Source organism: Narcine bancroftii, chromosome 2 (assembly GCF_036971445.1).
Source record: "Narcine bancroftii isolate sNarBan1 chromosome 2, sNarBan1.hap1, whole genome shotgun sequence".
Taxonomy (NCBI): domain Eukaryota; kingdom Metazoa; phylum Chordata; class Chondrichthyes; order Torpediniformes; family Narcinidae; genus Narcine; species Narcine bancroftii.
In genome coordinates this window covers 84,493,499-84,509,867 of record NC_091470.1, presented here as the reverse complement: position 1 = coordinate 84,509,867, position 16,369 = coordinate 84,493,499, and the positions used below count along the sequence as shown (strand labels likewise).

Genomic DNA, 16,369 nt, shown 5'->3' with positions numbered 1-16,369 from the left:
AAAAGGTTGATGGGCAAGGAATTAGGGATAAATTTAACCCTCTTACTTGTTAAGTTGAATTAGATCATAATGTTACGTGCCCAGAGGATCCCAAAACCCAGCAGCAATAGAAATTCACCAATAAAGTCATTTTGTTTTTCTTTAATTTTCTTTAAACATAAAAACAGGATCAAACTTTAACTTATTACTATTAACTTAACCCCCTTCTAATTCTATGTGCATGTGTACGTAATGTGTACAAGTCCAAAAAATTTCTTTGATTCACAATCCAATTTCACTTCTCACTCCTCCAAGTTCACTGGTATCAAGCAATTCTTATACTATACACAGAATTTAACATTTATGAATTTTTACCAAGCTCTGGTGTTTAAAGGTAATTGGTTACCACTCAGGAAGGTTCTTGTTGGTTTCAGAGAAAGATTTGCTGCTCGTTGGACACACACAAACTGATTCCCTCCCATCAGCCACTTCAGTGTCTTGCTGCAGAAACTTGCCCCATCAGGGTTTTCCAAATGATAACCTCTTCTTCTGCAGGTCACCACTGAGTTCCTTTTGTTTCCCTTATTTCAGGTGAAACTCTCGAGCCAGCCATTTTCTCTTGTATGGATCACAAGGGTTTTTCAACAGGCTGAACTCAGAACACACAACCCATCTTCAAAATGGGGTTTCAACAGGCTGCCAGCTTGCCATGACTACAGAAACCAGTTCTCTCTCTCTCTTAGAGAAAGCCTGTTCGGTCTCTTCTCTCTCTCTGCTTGCAAAACCACATGACCTTCTTAGAACAGCAAACTGCAACCAGACAGATTGCGGAACCAGACCCAAACTTCTGAGTCCGTTCATCTGTGGCTTTCAAAAGAATAATCCATTACTCCACAGCATGTCCAATTAACACTTTCTTGTGAAGTTTCTTCATCTCCAGTTCTTCGATTTGCACCTCTTTATGAAAACCTCCAGCAAAGCAGTTTTCATTGTTTATACAAAGGCACTGGGCCCGGAGTGTCTAGTTTGAACAAAACTCTTGCATTTTAAATGAGATCTGTTTTGTGAAGTGTTTGTATGAAGTTTTGTGACCTATACTAAAACCACATTCTATGTCCTTCAGAAACAATACAAAATCTGATATAATCCATCACAATAATCCATCCACTTCTCCTCTTTCCTTCTTGGTTCCATAACCAAACTCAAATCAATCGACCTCAAGCTTGAAGTTTACAATTGATCTGCAGCCATCATTTTTTTTGATGGGTGAATATAGTAGGAGATGAAAGGAAAGAGCTCCGATCATTGCCATTTTTGAGTGTTTGTTGACATCAGTCTTGCTTGTTTGTTGTGCCTCATTGGGCTGGACTCTCCAACCAAGTTGTCTATCGTGTTTCTTCTGCATGCTCTAAACTTCTTGTTAAATGCATATCTTGTATACAACTCAACTTTTCCACGCAGTTGCATGTTCCACATTTCCAACACAAATCAACTTCCTTTTGAACATTGATTAAATTTGTTCATGATCTTATACTTGTCACCTGGTTCTGGATTCCACTTCAAGCAGCAAAACTGTATCAATATCTGTACTGTCACATACCATCCTCCTTATAAAGATTTCAAAACTGGCACCTTGCATCAAGGGATTACCCAAATTATTTGTCCAAAGCAGAGGAATGTTCTTTGGTTGTTCTTGTATTTTGCTGTTGTTTTTTCTCAACATTTAACACTTATTTTTCTGTTTTCTATCCTGAACACAAGAAAATTACTTTGCATCTGCTTCCAAATCACAGCAGGGAACACCAACAAACATACGAGCCAAATGGTCTCCTGCAATTTAAATTGCCTAGAATTGGTTGAATCTGAACACTTACAGTGATAAATTCAATCGCAAAGAGCCGCTTGTATTCAGTTTCCATCAGCAAACTGCTCACTGTTAATTCATGGAAGATTTTTCGAGCTCCTGCATTTAAAAATTATATTTTCACTATGAATGACATTTGTAAATGTCACATTTTTATTCACATTAAAGGTTGACAAAATGAATCCACATCTGCAGAGAACCCACCCTCGAATTGACAACTACTGTATATACAAAGGTACTTTTTCATTCAGATCCTATTCAACACATCTTCAATCAAAATACAAAAATGAATTTTAAAGAGCACTTGTTTGCACAACAGCACTTTCGCTATGAATGCTAACTTCCTTCAGCTAAACTATTGGTAGGTCTTATGTGAAGAAGATTCCTTCTCATACTCTGGTATCTCTTATACACTGGTTGAGGTACTCTTGGATCTCCAGCCCAAATTCCATCGGTGAATTTACCAACCTGCAATTTAAAAAAAGCTATCCTCTTGGCTTCTTGTTCTGATGAGTGTAGGTCTCCTCCTGCTGAACTCGATGGAACCTGCTATTTCTCCCCCCACCACCCTTGACTAAAGGGAGTTATCAGTCCATTTTCTTTCCTATCTCCCTCCAAGCTTTGAATCTCTTCCAAATACCTTCTGCTAAGGTGTTGAAAAAAAATTCCCGTGTAAATGATCTGAAGTCCAAAGCTGTACTGAGTAATGGAGGTTCAGTCTCACTAATATTCTGAAGTTACAATTAATGCTTCCCAACTTTTAAACTCTATACCCTTGCCATAAAAGGCAATGGACAAATACCAAATGACAAAATATCACAAAAGAAATACACAAAGATATTTTCAGAGGATTGAAGGGGTAGAACAGTTAGCGTAGCGATTAGCGCAATGCTACGGGGATTGTAGGTTAATTGGGTGGCACGGGCTCGTGGGCCAGAAGGGCCTTGTAACTGTGCTGTATGTCTAAATTTTTAAAATTTAAATGGCAAGTTATCTACAAAAGATATTTTAAGACAGGCACCATCTCTGATGATGGTAATGCTGAGATTTCCTTTCAATGAGGACTAAATCTCACAAATATTTCAAAGAGGCGCAGTTAAATGGAGAACGATTAAGACTGGGTTCCACCATCAGATAGAATCCTGCATTAAAATGACACTAAGTGTTTTTAGAGCAAACAACAAAACTAAAAACAAATCCATTCTTTCATATTAGAAACAAAAATTTCATAAGTAAAAGTACATCTGTGTCTCCTGTACGTAGTCAATTGAAAATGAAAGTTTATGATTCAGTTAGAATATACATAAATATTAATTTACTCACCTTTCCACAACTTTGAGTCAGCCAACATCAATTTACTGACCAGGCAAGGTTGATCTGAGCCTGGAGGCTGGTTGAGGACAACCTCACAGAAGATTTGACGTAGTCCAGCTGTACAAAATAAAAAGTTTGTACCTCTTCAATAAACTACCAAAGGACATTCCACCGACCAAACACATTGATAGAATACACTCCACTTGAATGAAGGAATACAGTTGCGACAACATTCATGATTTGATGCCACAAAGCAGATTTTTTGATTAATACACACTTTTAAACACTCACTTCCATTACATGCTTGTAGACCACCACGAATGGTGGCTTTTGCTCTACCATTTTTTAAAAAATATTTTATTTTGGTTTTTATAGACTCATAAACCAATTCAAACAGCCAATACAATCTTTTTCAACATTCATGTAATGTACAGAGTCTGTATTTATCACTCCCCCCTCCCTTGCCCCAAACATATAATCATACAGGTTATACAAATACAAGTGGGGTTCACAGCCCCCACCAAAACCTAAGAAAAAAACAACCTAGCTAACTAAATAACACAGGTAAGGAATTAAAAGCAAAGCTTAAAAAACAAAACTAAAAACCAGAAAAAAATGCACGTCTGCTCTACCATTATTGACAGAACTCTTCACTGCATCTCATCAGCTCTCACGCCTCAGACTTCATTCCAACGTGCACCAAATGTTCCTTTACCATTGCCTCTCAGCAAGTGACATCCTTACTTGTATCATTATTCCCCCAGTCCTCCATCCCACCCTGTTATTCTTTCCACATTCCCAACTATTTCTCTCTTCCTCCTTCCTCCTGACTCAACTTAAAACTTGTTACATTTCCAGCTTTCCACAGTTCTGACAAGAGGCTATCATTTGAAATGTTTACTGTTTCTCCCTTCACAGATACTGCCTGTTGTGTATGTCCAATATTTTCTGTGTTTATTCTCAGCTGATGTTTCTTTATAAAAGTTAAATATCAATCCAGAGCATTCCACTCACATTTTTTCAATCCAATTGCACTTTTCCAGAATCCAGGAAAACTTTGGAAGATTGCAAAACAGTGGGATCCAAGATGGCGGTGAGGGGCTTGTAGGGTGACCCAAGAACTCACCGAGGAAAAGAGAATAAAGGATAGAGAAGACGATCCCCTAAAATAAAAAGACCGCCAAAAAAAAAAAGACAACCGAGAATACGAATAGAAGAAAGTGAGAAGGGAAAGAAAATTATGGGAAAAAGAACAAAGAGACAGGATGGAGGAAGAGGAATGTCAGCAGTGGTGACAGTGCCAACAGAGCCCCAAAGCTTTCCGATGGAACGGGACTCACCCGGGAGGGAGAGCTAGGATGGCTCCGATAAGATTGGATCTCGAGGGGGCCAGAAGAAGGACATGACCGAAGAGGCAAGAGCACTGTCAGGTGCAGGAGAGGCAGAGGCCCGAGGTCCCAGGGGCCGAGCCAAGGCAACAGCATTGCAAGTGGCAATGGGAGCGCTGTCAGATGCAGAAGGTTCATGGACCAGAGGTTGGGTGAACCAAAGAGAAGTGGATGGCGATGCGGGCGCTGTCTGGGGTGGGGGGGGGGTCAGGGACCCGAGGTCAAGGTGGAGTCGGCAGCTGAGAGAAAGACCCCATGGGCATGAAGAAAAAGTTGAACTCAATGACTTACCTGGTAAGGCCGCTACAACCGGTGGGTGCAAAGAGGTCAGGTACAAAGCGTTAGAGGGCTTTCGAGGTATCGGGCCTGGAGGACTCTAGGAGCAGAGAAACCAGAGGGGATATGGCAGGAAAATTGCATGGTAGGATGGCCTGGAGTCAGAAAGTGTGGTGGAGGAGGAGGAAGAGGAAGAATGAGGGAGTAAAAGAAGGTCATTACAAGGAGGTGACAGATAGATTAAGGGGGCAGAGGGCCTGATGCCCTTTGCCAGAGAGATACTGGAGGCCAATGGCTAGATAAAAAGAACTTTGAAGACACTGGTGGCAGGACAGGGGCAATCAAAGAAAGGCTGGAAAACCTATCAGAAAGGTATCTGAAATGGAAGAGAGAATTGAGAGAGTGGAGGAAAGATTCAATAAGAGGGAGAACAAAATGGATGTAGGAGAAGATAGATACCTTAGAAAACATCAGCAGGAGGAATACGGTTAAAATTGTGGGAGTGAAATAGGGTAAGGAGGGGAGAGACATGGTGGAGTTCCTGAAAAAATGGATCCCAGATACACTGGGGAGGGAACAAATTGGATATAATTTAAGAACAGAATAGGCCCACCAGTCTCTCGCAGCCCCTCCCCCCACCTCCCAAACCAATGGCCATGCTCTATTCTGGTAAGGTTCCTTCGCTTCCAGGATAGAGAAAGGATTTTACGGATGATGGCGGTGGGTGCGAAGGCTAGGAGAGGTCTGGTGGAATATGAGGGAAGAAGATTTTATTCTACCGGACACAAGTGCACCCCTATTGAAACACACAAGGGAATCTGACCCAGTTAAAAAGAGCCTTAGGCAAAAAAAAAAAAATCTCGTTTACCCTCCTTAATCCAGCAACGCTGAAGATAGTTAGGGCAAGAGGGGAGGGAAAGTTTTTTTAAGGATCCAACAAGAGAGGCAATGGACTTTGTAAGAACCCTGCCACCGCTTCAGGATTAAATGTAAATGTAAATAAGGTGGAAAGGGAATCAAGGGGAAGATGGACTGTAAATATTGTAATTGTGAGAAAATGTGAGGGGAATATGTGTTTTTTTTCATAATATTAATATTTAAAGATGAATGTATGTTAAAAGTAAGAATGAATACGGGAAGTTCAAGGAAAGGGAGGGAGATACAAGTGGTAGGTGAGTGCGTTAGGAACATCGAAAAATGGTAGGGGGATTGGCATAAATAGCTTTATTATTAGTGCCCAGGAGGTAAAGATAAATTGGGAGGGGGAAAAGAGGAGGGGGAAATATATGGGTAGATTTTTGTTTTGCTATCAAAGTAATTTAATTGATGGTACTTCCAGTTAGAGAGTGGGGGGCGGGGGGGAGGGATAAGTACAGGCTATATATTACATGAATGTTAAAGATTATATTGTTTGTTTGACAAGTCTATGAAAATTAAAATTTGCAAAATAGTGAATCCATTATCACTGCTTCCACTTTTAGGATGCAGGCAATCAGCCAGTAGTCCCATTGGCTTCCTTAGTAACTTTTTGTCAGATATTGGTGGTTATTTTGTTTATTCTTCCCTTCTGCCGTGATTTTCTATTATTGGAATGTTTAAGAGATTTCTACCATAATTTGTTTAAAATTTGATATTTTATTTTACACCATCCATCCCATAGTCTCAACTTCAGCAATATCTGAGCTTTCTTCTTCTGCGTTATACATATAGAAACTCCTACTGGCAATTTTTATACTATTGCAATAATCTATTTTCCCGCCCAATTTTATTTTGTATGTTATTTTCTAATTTCTAACTGTTCCCATTAATTACACATGACTAGATCCAAAACACCCTTTTACCTGGTTGACTTTATTCTAAAAAATGTCACAATACAAATGATGAATGCATCCACAAGGCTACCCTGCCAACTTGATTTAATCTATGTAAAGATTAAAGCTACCTGAAATTATTGTAATGCTTTTCCTAAAAAAGATTGACTGAATTGTGCACTTGCCTGAATAACCAATAACTTTGTTAAGCCAAGAGAGGAGACGTAAAGTAAATGTTTGATGGGATACAACATTTGAGTGAAGTATGTCAACACGAAGAGGTGCCTGGAAGACGCTGTTTGAAATGTTCTGGAAGAAAAATTAACTTCATGTTGCATTATTTCCTTCAGTTTGGCAAAATGCATATTTTAAAGTAACTCTTATTCATATCGGTGATTGTGAAAATGATAGAATCTGTTCAGCAAGTTATTTTCAGCAATCTAAAATATCAATTCTTCCCCTTCCTTCAAACACTGCTTGATCTGAGTATAGACTGCATAATTTTTCCCAAGGATCATGCAGCTCCAAAGGAACTTATCTGCTCCTCTGCTGGTACTCACACAGCACATGTAGTATCTCCCCTTCCATCTCCGTTTAATACATTCGGCCTCGAGTCCATCCAGCTTCTCCTTAAATGCATCTCTGTTCTTTGCCTCATTAACTCCTTTACTCATACAAGTTCTTTACAAATTTTTCATGGGAAGACATTACTGTTTGAGTATATGCATAGCAGCAATGCTTGGATGACCAGTGTCATCTCTGAGGTTTGGTTTTACAAAACTTTTGTCCCTGATGTCCACGCTCATTTGTGTAAGCAAAAGCTAGAGCCCAAAGCTCTTCTTTTGCTTGACAACAGTCCCGCCCACCCACCAACATCCAAATTATTAAGCCACGATGGAAAGATCTGAGTTTCTTACATCCCAAAGAACACTACATTTAAGATCCAGTCCTTTGATCAGGGGATCATCTCTGAGTTCAAGCAGAATTACAGGCATGAATTAATTCATAGAAATGTAGATGAATCAACAACACCGGAAGACTATCTGAAAAGCGTGATCGTTAAAGAAGTTTGCCATTTAGGTAGGATGGGCTGGGTAGCATCAGCACCTCGTGGGAGAAAGGTCTGGGTCCAGGCTTTTCATCACAAAAATCCACTAAGGAAGATGAGGATGATGAGCAAGAATTCTACAGCTTCACAGGTGAAGAGGTGGGTGAGGCGCAGAGGTTGTTTTAAATTAGCAAAGAGGATTTTCACCAGTGGTACTCTGCCGATGACAAATGCCCGACATATGAGCATCTGACGGATTCTGAGGTCATCCATAACGTTATTATAGCACCGGTTCCCAAACCGGATGACAATGAGGAGCCTCCAGGCCCACCCCGAAAGGTCTGAAGCCATTAAGTAGCTCGAGGCTGATCTACGTTGGCTGGAGGATGACAATGAGGAGCCTCCAGGCCCACCCCCGAAAGTGTCTGAAGCCATTAAGTAGCTCGAGGCTGATCTACGTTGGCTGGAGACCCAGGATGTGGACCACAGAAAAATCCTCCAGCTCAGAAGCATTTTGGATTTCTCTCGTCGCTAACGACCTGCTGCGATCAGGAAACGAACACTCAATTGCATTTTTAAGAAATAAAATGATGATTGTAAGAAATAAAAAAAGGATTGCAAATACAGGTATTGTACATTTTTTTTAGAGCTGGCTTCTTCAGCGCTTGACGTCCTGTTTTGCGGAAACTGCCAAAATGTTTGGCCTGGAAGGCCTGGAAGTCAGCCTGAAGAAAACTGAGGTCCTCCACCATGACTACCAGCCCCCCAACATCTCCATCGGGCACACAAAACTCAAAACGGTCAACCAGTTTACCATCGGATGCAAGGATCGACAACAAGATAGACAACAGACTCGCCAAGGCAAATAGCGCCTTTGGAAGACTACACAAAAGAGTCTGGAAAAACAACCAACTGAAAAACCTCACAAAGATTAGCGTATACAGAGCCGTTGTCATACCCACACTCCTGTTCGGCTCCGAATCATGGGTCCTCTACCGGCATCACCTACGGCTCCTAGAACGCTTCCACCAGCGTTGTCTCCGCTCCATCCTCAACATTCATTGGAGCGACTTCATCTCCAACATCGAAGTACTCGAGATGGCAGAGGCCGACAGCATCGAATCCACGCTGCTGAAGATCCAACTGCGCTGGGTAGGTCACGTCTCCAGAAATGAGGACCATCGCCTTCCCAAGATCGTGTTATATGGCGAGCTCTCCACTGGTGCACCAAAGAAGAGGTACAAGGACTGCCTAAAGAAATCACTTGGTGCCTGCCGCACTGACCACCCCCAGTGGGCTGATATCACCTCAAACCGTGCATCTTGGCGCCTCACAGTTCAGCGGGCAGCAACCTCCTTTAAAGAAGACCGCAGAGCCCACCTCACTGACAAAAGACAAAGGAGGAAAAACCCAACCAACCAATTTTCCCTTGCAACCGCTGCAACCGTGTCTGCTTGTCCCGCATCGGACTTGTCAGCCACAAACGAGCCTGCAGCTGACGTGGACATTACCCCTCCATAAATCTTCGCCCACGAAGCCAAGCCAAAGAAAGACATTTTTTAAAAAAAAACCACTGTTTCTTGTGACCCCAATTGATCACGACCCGATTTTTTGGACCCCCAACCATCACATTATAAATGGGGTTCCACTGTAGTTAGTTCTGCAACTGTTGGTTTTCAACTACAGTTGTTGTATACACTAGCACAAAGATTTGGTGCTACTTACAAAAATTTCTAGTTTTGTTTCTTGACATAAAAGCAATGTTCCATGCTTTATAGCTCTACGACCCTAAAGAAATGAGAGAGAAACACAAGTTAAAAAGATCAGTATGACAAAAGCATGAGAAAAATTCTGGAAAATTTAAGAAGGATGCACATTCTGTAAAACCTAGCTCAAAAAAATATTTAAGTACTAATCCATGGAGAGATGATACCTCAGAATAAGTGTTAAGTCAAAACTCTTCATACAGATATATAAAAAAAAATTGCTGGAAAATCTCAGCCAATCAGGCAGCATTTCTACAAAGAGAATGAGTTAACGTTTCAGGTCAAAGATCCTTCAGTTTCATCATTCAACCTGAAATTGTTCAATTTCTCTTTCCAAAGACACTTATTGACTCAAATTTGACAACATTTATTATTTTTATTTCAGGTTTCTAGTATCTACAGTTGTTTTATTTTTATTCTCTTAATTGAGCTATGATTATGGTTGTCCTGCAAGATACAGTAGCGAGGTGGTGCAGTTAGCATAGTGGAAGTGCAATGCTATTACAGCGCCAGCAATCTGGGCTTGAACTCAGTGCTTTCTGAAAGGAGTTTCTATGTTTGCCCAGTGACTGCGTGGGTTTCCTCCCACCCTTCAAAAACATTGAACTGTAAGTGAATTGGTTTATTTGGGCAGCCAGAAGGGCCTATTACCGTGCGGTACATTTAAATTTTAAAAAAGAGAATATAACTGACTCCATTATTGGAACATTTCCTTGGTCTTGTCATCAATCCAAATCTCCATAGCCAGACAATCCTGAGAATTCAACATCTGACCAAATCTAGCAAATTGAGCATCCTTCCCCAACTGGTTCCATGAGCCTTCAATGTTAGCGGTGGAATTCTTATCCCAACTTCCACTGTCATACCACTAAGTAACCCTCATCTTCCTAACAAAGATATTTCATGTTCACTGATATTTTATTTTGGCCCAGGGCTTCTTGTGTCAAATGCTACGGGTCACTTTAACAGAAAAAAGTTCTGTACAATCAAATAAGAGCTCACAACAGCTGGTTGGACTTACCTCTTTATCTATTAAAGTGGTGTAATCTTGAGCTTCTTTTTGTGAGCACCCCAATGATCGCTGGAGTGAGTAAATAACATGGTCAAACGAATGCTGCTCATCATTAAACATCACACAGAAATAAGAGTCCATCTTCTCCCTTGTGGGGTAAAAAGTTTAAGGGTAAGATTTTGCATCAACACATTTCCTTCAGATGTTTACCATTAATTACTTGCCAGACAGAATTGGGTGGCACAGAACAAAGCATTTGCTGGTTTCTCAGCTCAAAACAGTGGAATCTCCCTTCCATGAAATGCTCCTGTGATCACGTTCAAATTACAACACCAATATGTTGTCTAGTTGCAGCTAATTAAGGCACCAGATGTGGCCCACTGCACAATAAACAATAAGCAATATAAACTTGACCAAATAATGAACTGCTGGAGGAAATCAGTTGTTTAGTCAGCATTAATATGTAGAAATGTTCAGTCAATGTTCCAGCTTGGGATCTAAAGTAGTAAAGGGTGATATCAAGTGCATCAAATGGAAAAGTAAAATGGGGAGCATAAGGAGCTGGAGAGGGGCTAAGGGATAAGAGTGTTTTGGACAGAAGGTAGCAGTGTGGAGACAGGCTGGGGTGAGGATCGAAAAGGAGGAGAGAAAAAAAACAAAAATAGGCAAAGAAGAATGGAAACAGTGGAACCAGAGTAGGGGTTACCTAAAATTAGAAAAAATTTTCACACCACAATATTTAAGGTTGCCCAGGAGGAATATGACGTGTTATTCCTCAAGTTTACATTTGGCCGAAAACAGACATGTCTGGTTGGGAATGATGAAGTGAATTGAAATGGTTCTGCTAGTTCAAGTTTCGATCCATAGACTGAGCACAGTTATGTACTTAGTTGGTTGTGATTTCAATACTTGCATTTGAAAGGGAAATACAACTGAACTCGATGTGTATTATGAATTTACTTCCAAAGTGGATGACAAATAGCGCCATCACCTTTTTTATAAAAAAGTGGTCATTCTATTTTCTTTTTACCAAATGTTTAAATTATATTTAAATTAAATTTAAAATTAAATTTAGATATACAGCACAGTAAAAGGCCCTTTAGGTCTGTGAGCCTGTACCACCCACTTACACCCCATTGACCAACAAACCCCAGTCCATTTTGGACGGTGGGAGGAAACCAGAGCACCTGGAGGAAGCCCATGCAGACCCAAGGAGAATGTACAAACTCCTTCCAGATAGTGCAGAATTCTAACCCTGGCTCGATAACAGCGTTGTGCTAATTACTTCGCAAACTATATTGTCAAGGGGTTCCTCATTAAAATCTGGGCATATTGCTTAAAAGTCACAATAATTGAATTGGTCAGCAATTTCTAAATGTTAATGCTTAAAGTTAAAAATGACTAAGGATTTTTATAATTCCTCCAGTTCAGAATTTCCTTCCAAATATTTTACATTGCAACTTTTTGTTACCTCTAAATTGTTGATCAAATCTAAATTATTCGTATTTGTCAATATTTAGCCAAATTATTTTTCAATTCTGATCAAGATTCTCAAACAGAATATTAAGCTTTAGGGAAGGCGCCCTTTCTTGGGCACTACCTCAGGATCAAGTTCATCTCGCCTGCGCTAGTTTTGTGGGTTCACAAGTGGCTGATGAAGCCTGAATATTAGGTTGTGGCAACGCACTTACCAGCAAGTGAACTGGCTCCCAAAATGGCAGATGTGCTGTGGAAAATACAGGAAATTGACCTGCATCCAACACAGGTTTTCATCTGGGCTGATTACATCACTGATGATGTCACTTCCTGTCCATGTGACAGAAGCAGTGATGTATATCACTGGAGGTGTCAGTCTTGCACTAGATTTACATCAACTTTCCAACATTAATGGACAGAGTGAGACATAATCTCGACTTTACCTTCATAGACCTAGACGACATTATTATCACTAGCTGCATTCGTCAGGAACATCTGTCCTACCTGCTCAAGCTTTTCCTTTGGTTGAATGAGTTTGGGCTGACCATCAGCCGGGCCAAGTGTCAATTTACGTTAGCAACCATCAACTTTCTGAGCCATAGAACCGACAAAGGTTGAGGCAATCCGGGCATTCACTAAGCCCAGCACAGTTAAAGGCCTCCAGGAATTTGTTGGAATGGTGAACTTTTAACACCAGTTTCTACCATCAGCGGCTCACATCATGTGCCCCCTCTTCACCCTGGTGTCAGGCAAGGCAAGGGGTGTCACTTGGGACGAAGAATTATTGGCAGCATTCGAGAATGCCAAGGAAGCACTGGCTAAGGGCTCAAGCATGAAACTTTGGTGATGTATCTTTACCTTTGATACATTTATGGCACTGTTTGTCCTGCTGTGTTGCTCCAGCATTTGTGTATTTTTTCGGCTAATACTGCATTACTGGTCCACCCAAGAACGGATATCCCAACAGTACTGACAGTGGATGCGTCCAGTATGGCAGAAGGAGGGGTTCTTGAACAGTACATCGATGGGCATTGGAAACCATTGGCCTTCTTTAGCAAGCACCCAAGACCACCAGAACTCAAGTACTGTGCTTTAGATCGAGAATTGTTGGCACTGTACCTAGCTATCAGACATTTCAGGTAGATTCCAGAAGGTAGGCATTTCACATTTTTTTCTCGACTACAAGCCATTTAGATTTGCCTTCACTAAGGTATCAGATCCATGGTTGACTCATCAATAGAGACATTTATCATCCATTTCTGAGTTCACAACAGATATCGTACACATCTCAGGAAAGGCCAATTTAGTGGCAGATGCGCTGTCTTGCCTGGCCATACAATCTGTGCAGACCTTAGCCCAAAGGGTGGATTATGTTGTGCTCGTGAAAGCACAAGAGGCAGGCAAAGAAATTCTGCATTGCAGAACAGGAAACTCGAACCTGCAGCTGGAAGAAATTCCTGTAGGCCAGGGAGAGCTCAAAATCCTGTGTAACATATCTACAGGTTGTCATATCATTTCAGTGGCCTGGAGGAGGCAGGAATCTGACGCAGTACACAGGTTAGCACATCTATCAATCAGAATTATTGTTTGGATGGTAGCCAACAGATTTGTGTGCTATGGTCTTTGAAAGCAAGTCAGCAATTGGGTGAAAACATACACTCGTTGCTAAATATCCAAAGTCTAGCATCACACGAAAGCCCCACTACAATCTTTTGAGCCAACATATCAGAGCTTTGATCACGTACACGTGTACATTGAGGGCCCTCTGCCAGTGTCAAGTGGTTCCCATTTTCTTCTCACTATAGTGGATTGGGCCACGTGGAGGCCAGAGGCAGTTCCACTGGCAGACATGACTACCAACACCTGCGCCAGGGCCCTTATTTTCATTAGATGGCATGTTTCGGTCTGCCAGCATACATCACATCTGACATTGGTTCCCAATTCCCGTCAAACCTGTGGTCAGCAATGGCCACCCTGCTTGGAACCAAGTTACACCACACAACTGCATACCACCAACAATACAACGGACTAGTAGAAAGGTTCCATCGGGATTTGAAATCAGCCCTTTATGGCACATCTGCAGGGACCTAACTGGGTTGACGAATTGCCATGGGTACTCTTGTGCATATGAATGGCACCTAAGGACGATATAGGTGCCTCATCGGCAAAGCTGGTCTACGGTGCACCCCTGATGGTTCTAGGAGAATTTGTATCAGATGTACAAGGACAGGAGGAGACCCTCAGAGCAGTCCTAAGCAATCTCCGCGAAAAGGTCAGTCCTTTAGCGCCCATACAGACATCTCAACAGAGTCAATCCAGATCCTATATACCCCAGAAATTGCAGGACTGGAAGTACATTTTCATACAGAAAGGAGCACACCGAGCACCATTCCAGCGTCCGTATGAGGGTCCCTTCAATGTACTAAGATGCAATGGTTCGATGTACATTTTGGACATCGGAGGTAAAGAGGAAACTTATGCAATTGACCACTTCAATCCTCTGGATTGTCCAACTGTGGTTCACTTCAGCAGAGTGGAAGGCTGCCTGAACAAAAAAAAAATACAGACTTTGGAGGTCCGCAGCTGGAATGCCAGTTCTTAGGGAAGGTCATGTGGCAACCCACACACCAGCAAGTGAACCAGCGGACGTGCTGTGGAAAACACAGGAAATTGACTTGCATCCAACACAGGTTTTTATCTGGGCTGATGACATTACTGATTATATCATTTCCCATTCATGTGACTGAAGCAGTGATGGATATAAGCCCAGCATGCAAACCTAGCGGTGTCAGTCTTGCAATGCACTCCACAGCATGTACATCGATTTCCCCTCATAAACACCAACTCGACAACGTGTACAGCGATTCCACAACGTGTACACTGACGTTTATAGTAGCTCAGTATAGAATACTTCGCTACAAGGTTAAGTTTATAACATTCTCAAATGGGACTGCACATAAAATAAACAAACAGCAAGAATATCTTTTTTAAGATAGCCCTACATATAAAAATTAATAATTTTAAGCAAAACATTAGCCCATTCACTGGATGCCTTGGAAGGTTAGTATTTCTTGTCCATCTCTCATTTTTATTGAACAATCAGCTCCTCATTCAGTGCTTCTAGTGCAGATTCTTCTGTAGTCCTGGCAGGGAGGAAAGTGCAGGATTTTGTCCTGGCTTGATGCTCTCGATTTGCTTGGGGATAGATGTCAATGCTTTAAAAAAAAAGCTGCCAGAGAACATTGGAGATGGTTATTGTCGTTCATTCCCTACCACAGTCATAGGTTGTGGTGAAAAAAATTAATGTTCCATGTGGCAAATTGGGTCACAGAAGTGGCTGCATTTTCCTGGATGGAGCTGAGCTTCTTGTTAATTGCTGGAGCTGCACTCATCCAGGAAAATGGAGGATGCGAGAACGATTTTAGGTAGTCGGGTAAACTGTTGCTCATCCACTGAAGAAATTGTTCTAATACATTTTCAAATATCAAATGAATTGACCAACTCAGTCAGCATGGATTTCTGAAGGGAAAATTATGCTTGACTAATCTTCTGAAATTTTTCGAGGATGTGACGAGGAGGGTGGACATAGGAGATTAATAGGCAAAAATCAGAGAGCATGGTATTGGCAGTAGGGTGCTCAAATGGATAGAAAATCCAGGAAACAAAGAGTTGGTGTTAACGGGTTACTTTTGGGATGGCAAGATGTGACAAGTGGGGTCCCACAGGGCTTGGTGCTGGGTCCTCAGTTGTTTATCATATATATTAATAATTTAGATAAGGGGATTATAAATAACATGAGCAAATTTGAAGATGACATGAAACTGGGTGAAAGTGTGAAGTGTGGGGAAGATGTTGGGAAAATGCAGGGGAACTTGGACAGGTTAGGTGAGTGGGCAGATGTATGGAAGATGCAGTTTAATGGAGATAAATGTGAGGTTATCCACCTTGGTGGCAGGAACAGGAAGGCAGATTATTGTATATCAGTCACTAAAAGCAAGCATGCAGGTTCAACAAGCTGTGTAAAAGGCAAATGGCATGTTGGCCTTCATAAAAAGGGGAATAGAGTATAAGAGTAAAGACATCCTTCTGCAGTTGTACAGGGCTAATTTGAAGAAGGACATTCTAGCTATTGAGAGATTGCAACATTGAATCACAAGGTTAGTTTCTGGGATGGCGGGACTGACGATTGCTGAAAGGTTGGATTGCAATTGGGGTTGCATATGTTGGAATTTTGAAGGATGAGGGGAGATATGATTGAGGTATACAAGATTACAAAGGGATTGGACACGATAGAAACTGATTACATGCTCCCGATGTTTGGAGAGACTAGGTCTAGAGGCCATCGTTTAAAAATACAGGAAGGCCCTTTAGGACAGAGATGAGAATTTATTTTTTTTTACCCAGAGAGTTGTTGGTCTGTGGAATGTTTTGCCAC

At 41.4% G+C, this 16,369-nt stretch overlaps 1 protein-coding gene across 5 annotated transcripts in view; it reads right to left on the bottom strand.

Moving 5' to 3' along the window:
• ubr1 (ubiquitin protein ligase E3 component n-recognin 1) overlaps positions 1 to 16,369 on the bottom strand; it is a 227,492-nt gene that overhangs the window by 149,675 nt on the left and 61,448 nt on the right. For all 5 annotated transcript variants that reach the window (XM_069917334.1, XM_069917337.1, XM_069917336.1 and 2 more), the window contains exons 6-10: positions 10,468 to 10,606; positions 9,406 to 9,468; positions 6,818 to 6,941; positions 3,167 to 3,274; positions 1,854 to 1,942 (exon numbers count right to left, since the gene is read on the bottom strand). In XM_069917334.1, the coding sequence (XP_069773435.1) occupies positions 1,854 to 1,942; positions 3,167 to 3,274; positions 6,818 to 6,941; positions 9,406 to 9,468; positions 10,468 to 10,606 (523 nt within the window). The remainder of the gene's footprint in view (positions 1 to 1,853; positions 1,943 to 3,166; positions 3,275 to 6,817; positions 6,942 to 9,405; positions 9,469 to 10,467; positions 10,607 to 16,369) is intronic.